The 19,227-nt window shown below is 37.9% G+C and overlaps 1 protein-coding gene across 1 annotated transcript in view; it reads left to right on the top strand.

Moving 5' to 3' along the window:
- Window positions 1-18,949, top strand: part of MAOB (monoamine oxidase B) — a 136,985-nt gene extending 118,036 nt beyond the window's left edge. The window contains exons 11-15 of the mRNA XM_019717754.3: window positions 880-937; window positions 3,648-3,745; window positions 16,300-16,411; window positions 16,993-17,055; window positions 18,406-18,949. Coding sequence (XP_019573313.3) covers window positions 880-937; window positions 3,648-3,745; window positions 16,300-16,411; window positions 16,993-17,055; window positions 18,406-18,558 — 484 coding nt within the window. The 3' untranslated portion in view covers window positions 18,559-18,949. The remainder of the gene's footprint in view (window positions 1-879; window positions 938-3,647; window positions 3,746-16,299; window positions 16,412-16,992; window positions 17,056-18,405) is intronic.
- The last annotated feature ends 278 nt before the right edge of the window (window positions 18,950-19,227 follow it).

Here is a 19,227-nt window from a genome sequence, read left to right as displayed (position 1 = left end):
TCTTCTTTTCTCCTTTTTTAAAATTTTCTGCCTACTTGCCTGTCTTTCAATTTTACTTAACTTTTTAAGATAGATATTGCCTAATAATATGAGTGTTCCCAATAATACGTGTCTGTTATATTAATTATAAGTGTCTTGTATAAAGGCACAGTGCTTATAACTTAAGAACCAAATATTCAAATTAATATTTATTGAGTTTATTGTACAGAAGATACCATGCAAGGGGCTATGGGAGAATACATAATACACATACCACCTGAGAACACAAAAATGGATATAGCTCAGGAGCTGACAATTTACTTGGGGACGGGTGCAATTATAACAAGTTCCAGTGTGCTCCTGGGACCACACAGTTTTACATCATTAATGAAAAAAATCATGTGAGTTTGTTGATAAAACTAAAGCTCTGAGAGCTTAAGTAACCTGCTCAAAACCTTACAGTAGTTAAGAGGCAGAAGCACAATTCAAAGCTCTTCCTGCTCCTTCCTCTTTTCACTCTGGCCATTGCTTTGTAGTGGGGTAGGAGGAGGAAAGGGGTGAGCTATAATTAGGTCTTAACCCTCCCCAAATCTCCAGTACTGAGCAGATTGACTGACACTTAAGAGATACACAATTGTTTTTGAGTAAATGGATAAATTGCCGGGTGACCCCAGTGATTCAAGAAATGCATCACTTTATTTTCTTTAAATTTATTTATGACCCCATAGATTTAAGACATTTGAAATAGAACAAAGTGGCTTGTTTTGAAAAACTGAAATGAAATGTCCAGTGGAAGCAATGGCTCACAGAGTGTTTGTGAATGAGAGGATAAGTGCCTCTTTCACTTTTTCTTTCACTTCCTTCATATTTACTTTTGTTCCCCGCCCCCTTCTTCCATAGGTTGAATAAACTTTGTGAGCTCTACGCAAAAGTTTTAGGCTCCAAAGAAGCTTTGCAGGTAAGACTGTTTCACAACCCTTTCCTAAGAGAGAGAGATCTTGCTTTGTCCTCAAGGGCTAGCAGGAATAGGCTCATAAGTAGGGCCCTAGAGCTCATGTTTCCCCTGATATATTCTCGGAGGGGTCTGCACAGGGTTGGTCAACTTATAAGTTGTCCCAAAGAGTATGGGCCCCAGATGTGCTGGTGGCAGCTCAGGAACCCTGCAACACTGCTGTGTTTCAGGTGGTACCCTGCTTGTCTCTGAGTTCACAACTCTTCCTGGAGCAAGGCATTGGACCATTTTGCTCTCAGCTCTGTCAGGTGGAAAAAGAGGGGAGCTTCTGCTACCCATAGTGAGATTCTATATCCTAGCAGCCAGGATGGGGATGAAAAGAGTTTTCTACTTCTCTGTTGACCTTGTACAAACCAGAGTCTCATTTGTATTTATAAACTAGCATACAAGCATTTCCTAACACCCATCCCACTCCCCATTCCATTGAGAGTAAAAACAGGGTGGCCTGCCCCACTTCTGCACATCCCTTTTTGCCTTGCTTTACCCTTGAACATTAGGGGTACAGGGAAGACATGCTGATTGACTCAAAGTGAGCCCTGTCAGCTGAGTATCGTAGACATCATTGGAAGCAGCCTAAGGAAACTGATCTTCAAGTTAAACTAGTAGTACCCCACAGATGGTCAAAGGAGGGGTGAAGGTGGAGTAGGGAGGCAGTGAGTTAAGACGTTTGATGGTAGAGGGCCCAATGTGCTCATGACCAGTAGCCATAACTGCCTCCCTCATCAATATTTAAAGCCATAAATTGGTGTTCTCATTACATTTACCAGATTGCTGGGGTTTTTATGTTTTGACATGGATTAAATCATCTTTGGAAAGTGATTATTAAATCCAGTTGTCCATGAAGTATTTGAAGGCAATGGAGACTGCTGTACAAATGAGCAGTTAAAGTGTGAGAAAAATCTAATGAGGGGTCTAAGAATGTTTAACTTGTTAAGCTTCTTAAATCCAAATTTCTGCAGTGTGCACCATGACCTAGTTGAGCAGCTACATGGCTTAATCTTTATTCTAACACTTATCTTGCTCAACTTTGCAGTGACTTGCTTTCTCCTAGTCAAGTTGTGGCTTTTGAATTTGTCATTTTTGTTCATTCTTTTCAAGTAAAAATTTGTTGCTACTCATTGATATAGGTGAAATATATGCTTTTAAGGATTTTTGAAGTTCTTTCTCAGCAAATGAACAAGAATAAGTAATTTATTGGTTTGGAGAAAAATAATAATAATGAGAAAGGTGTTTTGTTTCTTTTTTTTGCATTCATATACCATTTAGCAAGTTTAAATATAAGTATAGCCTCTAAGTTCAAGAGTAGTGTGAGTGAAGTAGCAAAACCAAATTTATATATACACTAAGGAAACTTATTTAACATCTGTTAAAAATTACTGGGTTTTCTGTTTAAAAATGCTGTTCAAGCAATTTTACCCTGGTAGATACTTCAGCTTTTTTGAAGTTATGTTCTGAGATACTCTCAGGCTGAAGCAATTTATAATAGAAATTCTTCTGACAACCTGTAAGGTAGTTGTTTGTTGAACCTTAGTTGGAGAGGAAAGAAGTTGTTCTCAAACTTCCAAAGAAGTTGATCATTTTAATTTGGGAAAGTCTCTTTTTCCTAAGAAGGATGTGGATTATTAATTGCTGATGATAAAAATGAGCTGCTCCTATCCTTGTTTGCTTTTGGCATAGAGAGGGACACTTGCTGTACTCCTGCTTTGTTACCTATTGTCTGAAAAGAAGCAAGTCCTGGGAGCAAGAAAAGGTGAAAGATGAAGTCCAACCTTCTGATTAGCAGGAAACAACCAGAAAAGAGTGCTCATGAGGTGGTTGTCCCCTCAGATGCAAAGAGGGAAGACGGCTAGCTATGAGATTTGGGAATACTAGAGGCCTGGAGCAACTTACATCCCTCAGGCAGGGCCTAGTGCTTTGTAAATAGGACATATTACAAGTGACTATCCAAAAGTCCTATGTGACTGCAAGTTTTTTAAACAAAACATTTTTTCAAAATCTATTTTTAAACTAATATTTTTTCCTCTCAAAACTTGTCATGTTGATTTTATCTTTTCAAAATCATGTGTAATGATAATGCTTATGTTTAGTTATTTTAACAAAGAGCTCAAGTTTATAAAAATCTCATATAATGCTTTGTCTGTTCATGGCAAAAAACATATTTTTCAGATCAATAGTTGTTTACCAGTAATACCAACAGAATTGTCTTAATCTCATGAAAACATTAATTTGTCTGTTTAGCTTCCTTCAACAAAGCTCAATTCCACCAAAAACATGAATCTTCTCGTCCCTTTTCCTTGACAGACATGTTTTTCTGCTTTTTCCTGCTCCAACCACTCCAGAAGCATAAATTCTTTTTTAAACTTGTCTTGAAACCATTAGGCACTAAAACTTATTAATAGTTAAAACCAATTTAAAAATGGAACTAAACAGTTGCAGTTTATGGACAGTACCTGAGACATGAATGAACCAACTGAGAAAACTTTCTGAAGTCAGAATTTCTTAAAAGTGTATTACCAGGGCATTTATCTGCCCAAAGACATATCTCTAAAAACATCTGGATGATAAGGCTCTACTTCATCCAGAAGCTTACTGGACTGTGTTTGATTTATTCTAGAATAGATAGTTTCCTTCAGGCTTTTGTCACTCTGCCTTGCAGCCGGTGCACTATGAAGAGATGAACTGGTGTGAGGAGCAGTACTCAGGAGGCTGCTACACGACCTACTTCCCCCCTGGGATCATGACTCAATATGGAAGGTATAGTAAAAGTGTGCTAAGCTCTGACTGAAATGCCCTGAACCTGAATCCAAACTCTAAACAGGTTCATGTAGCACTTCTGTTTCTTGGAAATGCTAGAAAAAAAAAATCCCCACTTTCCATTTTATCTTGTGAATCTCATGAATGAAGTCATAATTCTGCATCATGAGGGTACCTGTCACTCTTAATTCCTTTGAGGAAGCAATCCCAATCAATGTAACCAAAGAAGGTTGCAGCATAACAATAGGAATTTAGTCAGAGGGTTCACTCATATTGTCAGAAAAAGTATCTTTATACTGAGTTTAGAGCTCAGTAAAACTTCCTCAAATGGATCTGTGTAAGTGCCAACATGGGTACAGTATTAGAAAGCAAAGGGAGTTCTAGACTGAATGTGAAGAGGCTTGGGTTCCACTCCTGATTCTACCGATAACTAACTTTGTCATCCTGGATAGGTCATTTCACCTCTCTGGAGCTCAGTTTTCTTAGCAGGTGTATAAGAAAGCACAAGATGGCACTTAATCAACAATAATCAGTATGTTAATAATCAGTGTGTAATTTTTAAATATATTTATTGTTATAATTCACATACCTTTTAATTCACCCATTCAAAATGCATATTTCAATGATTTTTAGCATTAACAGTGTTTTGCATCCAAGTATGGCTGACTCATTGGTGTTTAGTTAATTCTATGTGATGATAACAGCAAGGTGTGAATTAATGGTATAGCAGTAATTATTATGACTATGGAAGTAATACTAAACCAAGCAATAATTTAATGCCAAGAGCTCAATCTAAACAAAATAGGAAATGTAGAGTAGTGAGTAAAAGGCTTTTGAGAGTAATTAAGAGAGGGTGTGAGTAAATGTAGATAACCAATCAATCTGTCCATGAAAGCTAGTCAAAGAAGGGTTAAAACCTACTTGTGAGAAGATACATAACGACTTTGGGTAGTACTTTCCTCATATTCCTGAAGATAGCAAAATATCATCTATGAGAACATTATGGTGCCAAAGGGCACCACCTGATCAGCTACTGGGTCATTAAGTTAATTTTTGGATGTGGTGAGGGTAGAATATGTCAATAGTAATGGTTTCATTCAGCGTATTTTGGCTAAGTGCCAACCATTTGCCAAGCCTTGTGCTGAAAACTTTGATATGAGAAAAGCCCTCTCTGATGTGAAAGAGCTGATAGTGTTGGGAGTTGGGGTGGGAATGGAGAGAGAAGAGAATATCAAACACTGACTGTACTGCGCTATGGTGAGTACTCTAATAAAGGGGCATACAAATGCCATGGGCACCCAGGGAGGGACAGGCTATCCTTACCTAGAAAGAAATCCGAAAAGGTTTCATAATACCAATACCACCTGAGGATTGTAGAGGCAGAGAAACGCTATTGGGGGATGCACTCCAGGCAGATGGAACTATATGAGTAAATGCTTGAAATCCTACAAGTTCATGGAATGTCTGGGAAAAGTTCTGCATGGCTGGGCTCTGGGTGATATTGAAGAAGGAATGGAGAATCAGAATGGTAGATAGGATTCTTTGCCTCATATAGCACATTCAGGAATATAAAACTTAACTTTTCAACAGAGTAAAGCTTATCAGAGGATTACTTTTGTTTTTGGTTTGTGATGTGATTAGATTTCTGACCACAGAGTGGTAAATTTCATGCTCAATGCCATAAGGTGTGTCAGGAAAATGCCTTTAGGCAATGGAGTGTGGGGAGGAAAAGGACACTCACTCACCTGCCCCTGACCACATGAGAAAAGCAAGATAAACCTCATTGTATCAGGCATTAGTGGTGACATGGTAACACCCTTTTTCATCTTTATTCTTTCCCAGGGACACGTGTCAAGCTTCTTATCATTAGCTATAATTTGTAGGGTAGAAACTAAGGCACAGCATATCTTAGTGACATAACTCCCAGCCTGTGCAAGGACTACCTGCCCACAATGCTTCCCTTGACCCTTCAGATCTATTACATTTGGGATACTGAAAAGAATTTTATCATCATGGCCCTGGAAATATACAGAAAATGTTCCACTTCCAGATGGAAGACAGAGAGCAGTATTGACAGTACAACTTTAGTATAGAATAAACACATTTCTTAAAGAATTTTACTTCTGGATACACTGAAAAACGGATTGCAGCAGTAAAGCAGAAAAACACATAAAGTGATGCTTTACTCTACCAAGCCATGAGAAATACACATGGAAAATATGTTTTTCCATGAATGAGTATTATCTGTTCACTCACCTGCAAAAGAAGGAGTAGGGATTTTCCTGCTCTAGCTGTTGGGCTTCCGCCCCCCCCCCCAATGGAAGATTTCCAAATGAAAAGTGGAGGAAAAAATATCTCTGTTTGAAATTAATTCTTGGTTTTTACATTTTTGCATTCTAATTGTTAGCACAATTAATTCTCTAAGCCTTTATTCGCTCTTCCAATATTTAATTCTAGGATTTGGCCAGGTCTCAGTGCAAGAGGTTTCCAATTTGGAGTTAGTACCCTTTGTTTGAAAAAAGTCAACCTGTGGTGAAAACAGCATTGTTTGATGAACATGGAAAAAGCAAATTTACTTTCTTTTCCAGGGAACCCTTCCTGAATACCCTTATGTTCTCCAGCCCATGCTGGCTATGGATCACTCCAGATTATTCCATGTATTATCATCAGTATTATAATATTCTATAATATCTTCTCTACTCTTTTCTACTCCTTTTTTATTGCTACATTATGGCTACAGTAAGGGCCTGTGAAGGAAAACACACACATTCAAGCCAGCCCGTTTGGCTTTCTGATAAAAAGCCTGGTAGTGTACAGTGTTGACTAAGGTAGAGGGCATGGGTGTTAGCTCTGGACATTCCCATCCCTTAATATAATGGAAACCTGGGATAAGATGAATAATGACATGTTGACAGTGCTTCCCTTATGGCATTTTTGTCAGGGTAACAACAAAATGCCCCTCTTAGACGCCAAGTGCAGTGACACTTCTGTCCCTTTGTGTAGCATATGAGAACTCTTTCTTAACTAGTGATGATGATATATTGGGCAAAGCGTAGAAGATAAAAACAGAGGTCTTGACATATGATAGACTTAGTTCAAATCCTAGCTCTGCTATTTTCTAACAATGCGCTCTTGCAGTCACCATACATTTCTCCAAGCCTCCATTTCCTCATATATAAAATGAGATAATGATAGTTAGTAGCTATGTCATAGAGTTCTTTAAAAATATTAAAGAGGTGATATCAGAAATATGGCAGCATGAGGGGTGCTCCTTCATATCTCCCCTTGAAGTTACAACAAATAGAACAGCTATAATTCAACAGAGGATTCCCTATGCAACACACAAATACATCTGAGAGATCAGATCCAAACATCTGAAATGGGCGAATCAGGGCAAACAGGGGATGAGGGAAGAATGAAGTGCAGAGACGGGGGCTGCGGGACACCGCCTGAATCTCACTGCGATCCTGGGAGAGGGGAGAATTGAGACTGAAGGTGCACTCTCTGTGGCCCAAGAAATTCTGCCTGAAGGACTGGCATATAATATGGCTGAACCCTATGATCAGGGCAGAAACCTTAGGGCAAAGACCAAATACAGAAGTGGAACAACTGCAGTCTTCCAGCCCTCACTGCCAGGCAGAAAACAAAGCCACGGAGCCTGGCCAACTCCACTCAACCTCTCAGAGCACACCTCCCCCACACCCTCCCAGTGTATGCAGTGAGCCACAGAAAAACAGTAGCAGTGTCAAATTAAAGAGCAGAATATCTATTGCCCTGAGAACTGGACAGATAGTTCCTGAGTGGTAGATACACAGTGTGGCTAATTTCAGTGACAAGGGAGGACCTATAGGGATGAGGCAGTTGTGGTCTGGCAGTCACTATTACTTGGAAGAGTACAAAGCCACAAACACACTTGCTGCCTTTCCCAGCCCACCCTGCCCCCACCTTTCCCAGCTGATCACAGCAAGGACACTCAGGGATGCTGAGACTCACAGCTCTGCATCTAGCTACAGGGGCAGCACTGGGATTTCAGAGGCTCAGAACCCAATCACCCACCACATCCTCCCATGAGGGTGGTGCCCTGAAACCAAGGCCACCTGGTCACAGAGGAGAAGCCCACCTCCCCCAGGAAATCTCCCACCATGCGAGAAACCACAACAGCACAAGAGGAAATAAAATGCTCCTGCACTACCTATTGGGAAAGTCTCTTCATATCAACCCGCTGCAAAATTCACTTCCATAGATGCCCAGGAAGAGAAAGAATCCATTAATGGCCATGAATAACCAAGGTAACAAGGCAGCTCATAAAGAAAATCTTTAAATCTCCAGAAAATACTTGTAAACTTAAAGACATGGAAATATGTGACTTAAATGACAGAAAATTCAAGATTGCAGCTCTGAAAAACTCATTGAGCTGCAAGAAAACTCAGTCAATTTAATGAATTCAAAAATAAAATCAATGAACAAAATAAAGATTTTACCAAAGAGATTGAAATTAAAAAGAAATAGAAATTCTGGAGCTGAAAAACTCATTAAGAGATGAAAAATCAAATAGCCAGCTTAGGAAATAGAACTGAACAGATGGAAGGAAGAATTAGTGAGATTGAACGTAGAAATCTGGGAATGACACAGATAGAACAAGAGAGAGACATGAGAGTTACAAGAAATGAAAGAACTCTACAAGAACTAACTGAATATATGGTGATGGAAGAACTGACTCTGGGTGATGAACACACAATGGGATTTATAGATGATGTAATACAGAATTGTACACCTGAAATCTATGTAATTTTACTAACAATTGTCACCCCAATAAATTTAATTAAAAAAAAAAAAAAGAACTAACTGAATCCATCAGAAAGAGCAATATAAGAATGATGGGTATACCAGAGGAGAAGAGAAGAAGAAGGGCACAGAGAGTCTATTCAAACAAATAGTTGATAAGAACTTCCCAAACCTATGGAAAAAACTGGATCCTCGAATCCAACAAGCAAACAGAACACCTAATTACCTCAATCTTAAAAGGCCTTCTCCAAAGCACATTATATTGAAGCTATCAAAAATTAATAACAAATAGCAATGGCCAGATGGTTCAGTTGGTTAGAGTGCGAGCTCCCAACAACAAGGTTGCTGGTTCAATTCCTGCATGGGATGGTGGGCTGTGCCCCCTGCACCTAAGATTGAAAATGATGACTGGACTTGGAGCTGAGCTGTGCCCTCCACAACTAGATTTAAGGACAATGACTTGGAGCTGATGGACCGGGGAGAAATACACTGTTCCCCAATATTCCCCAATAAAATTTTTTAAAAAAGAATAGTTTCCCAGTATATTACAAAAAATAATAACAACAAATAAAGAATTCTCAAGGCAGCCAGGGAAAAGAAGAGGGTAACTTACAGAGGAAAGCCCATTAGATTATCATCAGATTTTTCAGTAGAAACTCTACAAGCCAGGAGGGAGTAGAATCAAATATTCAAACTATTGAAAGAGAAAAATTACCAGCCAAGAATAATATATGCCACAAAGTTATCCTTTAGATATGAAGGAGGAATAAAGACCTTTCCAGATACACAGAAACTGAGAGAATTTTCCACCAGAAGGCCTGCATGACAGGAAATACTGAAGGAGGCTATTCAACCTGAAACAAAAAGACAACAAGATACAAAACTATGAGCAAAATTACTAACAGACAGATAGAAGCAGGAAATGGCAACCCCCACACAGAAAATGGCATTATACATTTAAACATAACATAAAAAGTAAAGAAGATAAAAAGATAAAAAAAGAAAAAGAGAAGAAGGCAATTTGTACTGCAACTCAGAAATGAACTAACAGCATAAATAGGGATAATTTGTGACAACAAAAACATAAAAGGGGAGGGAGTAAAGGTCTGAATTTGCAAAGAGGAATGGAGATAAGTTGCATGCTGAAGAACAAAGACTACTGTATATACGAGGTATGATAAAAAGTACAGTGAATTTTTAAATTAAGAAATCATTATAGTAAAAGACACATTGCCAATAAGCCGCCTTGCTTTTAACACATTTGTCCCATTGTTCTTGCCACTTTCTGAAGCAGTTCTGGAAGTCCTCTTTCATGAGTGTCTTTAGTTGCGCTGTTGTGGCTGCCTCAATGTCCTGAATCAATTCAAAATGTTTACCTTTCGTTGTCATTTTTACTTCGGGGAAGAGCCAGAAGTCTCACAGTGTCAGATCTGGTGAATAAGGTGGATGAGGACACATGATAATGTTTTTATTTGACAGAAATTGCCATACCAGAAGCAATGTGTGACACAGAGCATTGCCATGACGGAGGATGAAACCATTTGCCCATTTCTCAGGCTGTTTCCTACACACATTGTTTCTTAAACACTCGTAAAGACATGCACAAAAGCGAACTTCCAGAACTGCTTCAGAAAGTGGCAAGAATGATGGGATAAGTGTGTTTGAACCAAGAGGGAGTGTTTCGAGGGGGGTTAATGGCAATGTATCTTTTAGTATTTTTTTTTTATTTAAACAGTCACCATATTTTGTGATCACACCTCATATGAAACTTTCTTTTACATAAGCTAAATGGTAACCACTCAAAAACAAAATCCAGAACTGAGACACATAACATAAAAAAAGAGAAAACAGAGGGAAAAACATCATAGAATACCACCAAACTAAAATAACAGAGAGAAACACAGCGGCAAAGAAACAATGGAGACACCAAGCTACCAGAAAACAAGATAGAATGGTGATAGGAAATATCAGTAATCACCCTAAATGTAAATGGACTGAACTCACCAATAAAAAGACACAGAGTAGCAGATTGCATCAAAAAACAAAACCCAACCATATTCTGCCTCCAAGAGATACTTCTCAGCTACAAGGACAAATATAGACTCAAAGTAAAAGGGTGGAAATCGATCCTCCAAACAAATGCTATGCAGAGAAGTGGGTGTAACCATACTTAGATCAAATGAAACAGACTTCAGGATAAAAAAGGTAACAAGAAAGAAAGATGGACATTTCATAATTATAAAGGGGACAATACAACAAGAAGATGTAACACTTACCAATATATAAGCCCCCAATCAGGGAGCACCTAAATATATAAAGCAACTACTAACAGAACTAAAGGGAGAAACTAACAAAAACACAATTATAGTAGGGGACCAAAATACACCATTGACAGCTATGGATAGATCATCCAAACAGCAAATCAGTAAGGAAATACCAGCCTTAAATGACATATTAGACCAAATGGACATAATTGACATTTACAGAGCATTTCATCCTAGACGACCAGACTACGTTCTTTTCTAATGCACATGAAACATTGTTGAAGATAGACCATATGTCGGGACATAAAATTAGCCTCAGAAAATTTAAGAAGATTGAAATCATACCAAACATATTCTCCAAACACAAAGCTTTCAAATTGAAGATCAACTGAAAAAAGAAAGTGGGAAAAACCACAGATAACGTGGAGACTAAACACCATGCTATTAAAGAATGACTGGGTCAAAGAAGAGATAAAAGGAGACATCAAAAGATGCATAGAAACAAATGAGAATGAAAATACATTTTGTCAAAATTATTGGAATGTGACGAAAGCAGTTTTAAGAGGGAAATTTATCTCATTACAGGCCTATCTCAAGAAACAACAACAACAAAAAAATCCAAATAAACAATCTAACATTACATCTTAAAGAATTAGAAACAGAAGAACACATGAAACTCAAAGTCAGCAGAAGGAAGTAAGTAATAAAAATGTGAGCAAATTAAACGAAGCAGAAAAAAAACAATACTAGAAAAACATTAATGCAACAAAGAGCTGGTTCTTTGAAAAGGTTAATAAAATTGAAAAACCTTTGACTAGACTCACTAAGGAAAAAAGAAAAGATACAAATAAGCAAAATCAGAAATGAAAGAGGAGAAGTTACCATGGATACCAGAGAAATACAAAGGATCATATGAGAATAATATGAAGCACTATATGCCACCAAATTCAATAGCCTAGAAGAACTGGACAATTTCTTAAAAATACATAACCTTCCTAGACTGAATCATGAAGAGCTGGAAATCTAAACAGACTGATCAACAGTAAGGAAATTGAAACAATCATCCAAAACCTTCCCAAAAGCAAAAGTCCAGGACCAGATTGCCTCACTAATGAATTCTACCAAGCATTCAAAGATGATTTAATACCTGTCCTCCTCAAACTCTTCCAAAAAATTCCAAAGAAGAGGTGAAACCTCCTAACTCATGTTATGGGGCCAATATTACCCTGATAGCAAAACCTGGTAAAAAAAAAATAGCACAAAAAAGAAAACTACAGACCAGTATCTCTAATGAATACAGATGCAGAAATCCTAAGCAAAATACTAGCAAATCGAATACAAAAATACATTAAAAAGATTATGCATCACGACCAGGTGGGGTTCATCCCAGGGGCACAAGGATGGTTCAACATACATAACTCAATCAATGTGATACACCACATAAACAAAATAGAGGATGAAAACATATGACTATATCAATAGATACAGAAAAGGCATTTGACAAGATACAACATCCATTTATGATTAAAACACTTAATAAAATTGGTATAGAAAGGATATACTGCAACATAACAAAGGCCATACATGACAAACCCTAAACTAATATCCTGCTTAATGATGAAAAACTGAAAGCTTTTCCTCTAAAATCACAAACAACACAGGGAGACCCCTTGTCACCACTATTATTCAACATAGTATTGAAAGTCCTAGCCAGAACAGTCAGGCAAGAAAAACAAATAAAAGGCATCTAAATTGGGAATGAAAAGGTTAAATTGTCACTTGTTGCAGATGACATGATTATTTATATAGAAAACCCTAAAAACACCACCAAAAATAATATTAGAAACAATAAACGAATACAGTATAGTTGCAGGATACAAAATCAACGTACAAAAATCCATTGCATTCCTATATACTAACAATGAAATTTCAGAAAAAGAAATGGAAAAAAAAATCCTTTTGCAATTGCAACAAAAATAATAAAATACCTAGGAATAAAGGATATGAAGGACCTATACACTGAAAGCTTTAAAACATTATTTAAAAAAATTGAAGACACAAAGAAATGGAAAGATATTCTGTGTTCATGGATTGGAAGAATCAACAGAGTTAAAATGGCCACATTACCCAAAGCAATATACACATTTAATGCAATCCCTATAAATAGACAGTGGCTTTTTTTTCAAGAAATAGAAAAAGAAAGCACCAGATTTGTATGGAATCACAAAAGATCCTGAATAGCAAAAGCAATCCTAAGAAAAAGAACAAGGCTGGAGATATCACACTCCCAGACTTCAGTTTGTACTACAAAGTGACAATAATCAAAACAGCATGGTATTGGCCGAAAAATAGACACACAGACCAATGGAATAGAATTGAGAGCCCAGAAATAAACCCACATATATATGGTCAGATAATTTCGACAAAGGAGCCAAAAACATACAATGGAGAAAAGAAAACCTCTTTAATATCCTTTATTTTGTTTATATGATGTATCACATTGATGGATTTGCGAATGTTGAACCATCCTTGTGCCCCGGGGATGAACCCCACTTGGTCGTGTAATACAGAATTGTACACCTGAAATCTATGTAATTTTACTAACAATTGTCACCCCAGTAAATTTAATAAAAAAAAAAAAAGAAAACCTCTTTAATAAATGATGCTGGGAAAATTGGAAACCCACATGAAAAGCAATAAAACTAGACTACTGTCTGTCATCATATACCAAAATTAACTCAAAATGGGTCAAAAACCTAAACATAAGACCTAACATAATAAATTACATTGAAGAAAGCATAAGTACTAAAGTTATGGACCTTGGGGTCAGTGAGGATTTCATGAATTTTACCTCAAAGGCAAGGGAAGTAAAAGCAAAAATAAATGAATGGGACTATGTCAAACTAAAAAGCTTCTGCACAGCAAAAGAAGCCATCACCAAAACAAAGAGGCAACCAACCGAATGGGAGAAGGTATTTGCAAACAACGCCACCGATAAGAGGCTAATATCTAAAATATATAAAGAACTCATACAACTCAACAACAACAAAAACCACAAACAATCCCATTAAAAATGGGCAGAGGACCTGAACAGACACTTCTCCCAAGAAGACATACAAACGGCCAACAGATATATGAAAAAATGGTCAACTTCATTAGCTATTAGGGAAATACAAATGAAAACCATAATGAGATAACACCTCACACCTATTAGAATGGCTATGATCAACAAGACAAGTAATAACAAGTATTGGAGATGCTGTAGAGAAAAATCAACGCTTATACACTGCTGGTGGGACTGTAAATTGGATAGCCACTATTGAAAACAGTATGGAGGTTCTTCAATAAATTAAGAATAGAATTACCATATGACCCAGCAATCCCTCTTTTGAGTATCTACCCAAAATATCTGAAAACATTTATCCATAAAGATATATGTACCACCATGTTCATTGCAGCATTGTTCACGGTGGCCAAGACATGGAAACAACCAAAGTGTCCTTCAATAAATGATTGGATAAAGAAGATGTGGTATATACCGGGGGGTGCCAAAGAAATGTATACAATTGGACACTTTGGTCAAGCAGTCACTCTCTGTAATCAGAAGTGTCTGGACGCTGATGGTAACCGCTTTGAGCACCTCTTGTAATTACAGAAGTCAAACGTGACTTGTGTTCATCTTTTGTTATCAGTATATATTGAGTATTACAATATTAATAGTTTTTTCCTGTCTTAAAATGTTTATATATATATATATATATATATATATATATATATATATATATATATATATATATATGTTTGGCACCCTCTGTATACACAGTGGAATAGTACTTGGCCTTAAGAAAAGACTTTAATTAAAAAATAAATAAAAATAAATAATAAAAAGGGAAACACTGCCATTTGTGACAACATGGATGGATCTTGATATTATTATGCTAAGGAAAATAAGTCAGACAGAAAAAGTCAAGAACCATATGACTTCACTCATATGTAAGATATAAGACTGAAAGCAACAAAGAAACAAGACAAATGAAGGAATAAAAACTTATAGACACAGACAACACTTAAGTGGTTACCAGAGTGGGTGCGGTAGAAGAAGGTAACGGATCAAATATATGGTGCTGGAAGGAGAACTGACTCTGGGTGGTGAACGCAGAATGCAATATATAGATGATGTATTATGGAAATGAACACTTGAAACCTATATAATTTTAGTAATCGATGTCACCCCAATAAATTTAATAAATAAATAGAATATTTAAGAAGTAATTCAATAGAGGGAAGAAGTATAACCAAGTTAAGTCTGTGGTTTTTGGAGTCAGATGGCCTAGGTTCAAATATCACCTCTGCCACTTACTAGCTGTGATGTACAGTAAATTACTTTGTCTTTGTTGCTGGTTAGATTCCCCAGGAAGCAGACTCTGAAACAAAAATTAGCATACAGGATACGTACTAGGGAGATCCCTTGATATCAATACCTGTGAGAAAGGAAAGACGCAAGGGTGAGCAGAGGGAGAGGTTGGGCTGTGATGCAGTTCCAGTGAAGGCCTCAGCTGTCCCCCACAGGGTGCTCTGGAGCTTTTAAGAGTTGTTCCAAGTGAGACAAGGGGGTCAGGTCTTTGTGGCCCCATGATGATCAGTCACTGGATGCAGCTGCTGCTGGAAGGAGGCATGACCTTAAGCAACGCAATTTTCTTAAGCACTGGCAATCTCCAAACAGGGCTGACATTAAAAGGCAATCTTCTGGCAGCACTTCCAACAGCTGAAAATAAGCCTTTCATTCTTGAAGGGGGTTTGAGGAATGCATCACAATGTCCACCACAGTCTCCCTACCTCTATATTCTCTTCTGCAAAATAGAGATAATAATTGTGACAACCTCATAGAGCTGTGCTGAGGATTAATGCCCTTAGAAGAGTGCTTGGCACCCAACAAATGTTAACTGTTGTAATTTAATGCAGTAAAACTCTTAACACTAGTAGAGGTAAGTGCTGAATGAATGGTAGTTTCAGAGCCATAGTCAGACTTACAGATTTGTTACATGTCACTGATGGAAAAGAACTTAGAAATCATTGGACCATGCCCTTTAAGCTATGAGGAAGTCAGAGCTCAGTGAGAGAAAGTGATTTGCCAAGTTCATTGGTGGAATAATCAGGTAGGGAACTGGGCGCCTGTGTCAGCTTGTAAAGAGTTAGTGAGCCATTGAAGGAGCTACACGTGGTTGGGCTCTTATAGTCTCTCACTTCATGTAAGTGAAACATACATGTCCCATTGATGTCAGTCCCTTTACATATAAGCTGTTGGTACAGGAGTAGACTTACACTTTTATTCCAGTTTGTCTATGACAAGGATCATGCAAGAACTGGAGGAACCTGTGAACATTATTTCAAAATTGACACCATACTCCTGATGTTTAGAATCTGAGGAAACCGACCAGCTTTGTGGGAAGGTTCTTCTCTGGTTCTCTGAGACTGACCACTTTACCTCTCTGCTTTTGTTTCAAGAGTTCTACGCCAGCCAGTGGGCAGGATTTATTTTGCAGGCACTGAGACTGCGACACATTGGAGTGGCTACATGGAGGGGGCTGTGGAAGCTGGAGAGAGAGCAGCCCGAGAGGTAGGGTGTGGGGTCATGGACTGTGGGGAAGGTGACAATTCATGGGCCTGACACAGGTCAAAGATGTCTGATATCCTGGAGGCCAACTCACCAATAACTTCCATCTGAAGACCCATGAAACACAATTTTAATAATAGTCTTAGGTAAAGCGAGCACCTTAACCCAAAAATAACAATGAAAATATCTATCATGTCACCCAAGGTAAAGAGCTCATGGGGCTAAAAGATCACTATGGCTATACTTGAAAGATAACCTAGGTCTAACATTATAGAACCAAACATGTTGCTATTGGGACTCAGAATTCATTTATGTATTTCCCGACAATTCCTGTGATATCATCCCATTAAGCCATGTTCAAACTATTATAATTTATGGTGAGCCTAATGATCAGAGCCTCTTATGACATCAATAAAAGACTTTTTGGAGTCTTTTAATGGTTCAGTGGACTGTGTTAGCTTTTACCGTGGCATTTTTGATGGATGTCCCGAGACTCAGTTAGTCCTTTATTTAAAGAGCAGATTAAGAGAAAGATGGTGCCACTTTCTCTTAAGAGTATTCATCAGGATACTCTTTCTTTTCAGATTCTGTATGCTATGAGGAAGATCCCAGAGGATGAAATCTGGCAGTCTGAACCAGAGTTTGTAGTAGGTTATATTTTATTTCATTAATTTAAATCTCTTTCCTCTAAAAGCAATTATTTGCAAAAATAACACACTTGTATATATTCACATACCTTTCCCTAAGTGATTCAACCCATGAATGTTTAAAGAGTTAGGGCAGAGGTGAGAGATTTAGAAGTATTTTCATAAAATTGTAGCTGTCACATTCATTACAGATTGTTAAGATACACACACACACACACACACACACACACACACACGGTGCCAAAAAAGTATACATATTTTAAGAAAAGAAAACTGTATTAAAATCTTAATACTCAATATATACTGATAACAAAAGATGAATGCAAGTCACGTTTGACTTCTGCAATTATAAGAGGTGCTTCAAAGTGGTTACCATTAGCGTCCAGACACTTCTGATTATGGTGAACTACTGTTTGAGTGACGTTGACCAAAGTGTCCACTCATATACATTTTTTGGCACCCCCGGTATATGTATATATATATATATATATATATATATATATATATATATATATATATGCCTCTAGACATATTAAGCTCTAGACATATTAAGAACTCAACACATGCCTGTTTAATAAATGTGTAACCTGGTGATTCTCAGCAGGAGGTAGGAAATTAAAGGAAGATATGTCAGTATAACCCTGTCCAGCGGCAAAGGGATGAAATGAAATGGAGCAGATTTAGATTAAAAATGCATTTTTGATTTATTACAAAAATAATAGTGCATATAACAACAGGAAGTCTTCCTGAATAGACAGAAGGACACATACAGGATAGAGTGAAATGCATCGTATAGGACAAGGGTCAAAAAAGGTCAAAGTTATTCCTCTATCAAGTATGAAGTCAAAAAGGATAGCCCTGCCAATCCAAGTCATTCTCTTAGTGCTTCTGTCAGAGATGGAATTGAGGACTGAGTTGGCCATAGATTCATTCAACTCAACAGCTATTTATTGTGTACCTACTCTGCACGAGTTGCTGTGATAAGGGTAATAGCAGTGCTTTCACAGAGCTCAACATGCAGTTGGGAAAACAGATGATAACCAAACTGTGCAAGTGTGATGAAGAAGACATGCTGAGAATGTAAAAAGAGGGATCATCTTAGCCTGGAGGCACAGGAAATGCTCCCTGAGGAGGTGATATATAAACTGAGACTGGAAGGATGAGTCAGAATTAGTTAAGGAAAGGGCTCAGGCGGGTATGGGGATGAGTGTTATGACTAGAGGGAATGCTATGTTTAATGGCCCAGAGTTTGGCAAGAGGGGATCATGTTCAGAGAACTGGAGGAAATACAGACTTATTGGAGTGAAGTACACAAGCCTTATACTGACACCAAATGTTCTCTGAACCCAGGATGTCCCTGCGCAGCCCATTACCACGACTTTCTTGGAGAGACATTTGCCCTCTGTGCCAGGCCTGCTGAGGCTGATTGGATTGACTACCATCTTTTCAGCAACTGCTCTTGGCTTCCTGGCTCACAAAAGGGGGCTACTTGTCCGGGTCTAAAGAGAAGGCATCTGTAACCACACCCTCTTCCTCTTATCTTATAATCTTCCAAGTTCTCTGCATTTGTCCTTAGAATCCTGTATTGTTATAGCTGGAAGACCTTAGAGACCATCTAGTCCTTATCTTCTGTTTTACGGTTGAGCCAACTAAAGCTGAGAGAGGTAGAACTTAATTGTTCAAGGTCCACAATAAGCCACCGATATTTTGGAGACTAGAACACAGGTCCATTGCTTTTCCCAACTCCTGGGATATATGCCCCAATAATCCACCTCTCCTCTCTGCCATGGTTGCTGATGGTGTCTCTTTGTATGAGTTTATTCTGTACTAAGTTGTTAAGTACTACAACTATAGTACTTCTGCTGTTGTTATGCAATAAAGTTGATTCACCAGATGTCTGTTGTTTTTTTTTGGGGGGGTAATGACTTTCAAGGTTTTGACAGATCAATTCAAGATCCAGCATTAGAGTATATATATATAATTGTGGCTTTAAAGCATTTAGTCAAAATTTCCTTGAAACACAGGTGATGCATGCATTTTGATTGTGCTGTCCATCCTGGGTGTTGTGTGTGTGAACACTTGGTAAACGATGTATAATGATATGATAAGGAGGCTAAAAGACAGCTCCTTGCTTTAACCCCCTGAAAAATACTGTCAAAATAATTGACATAT

This window comes from Rhinolophus sinicus, chromosome 18 (genome assembly GCF_057876585.1).
Source record: "Rhinolophus sinicus isolate RSI-liver-muscle chromosome 18, RSI-T2T, whole genome shotgun sequence".
NCBI lineage: Eukaryota > Metazoa > Chordata > Mammalia > Chiroptera > Rhinolophidae > Rhinolophus > Rhinolophus sinicus.
Note: the sequence above shows the minus strand (reverse complement) of the source record. Positions and strands in the feature narration are given on the sequence as shown.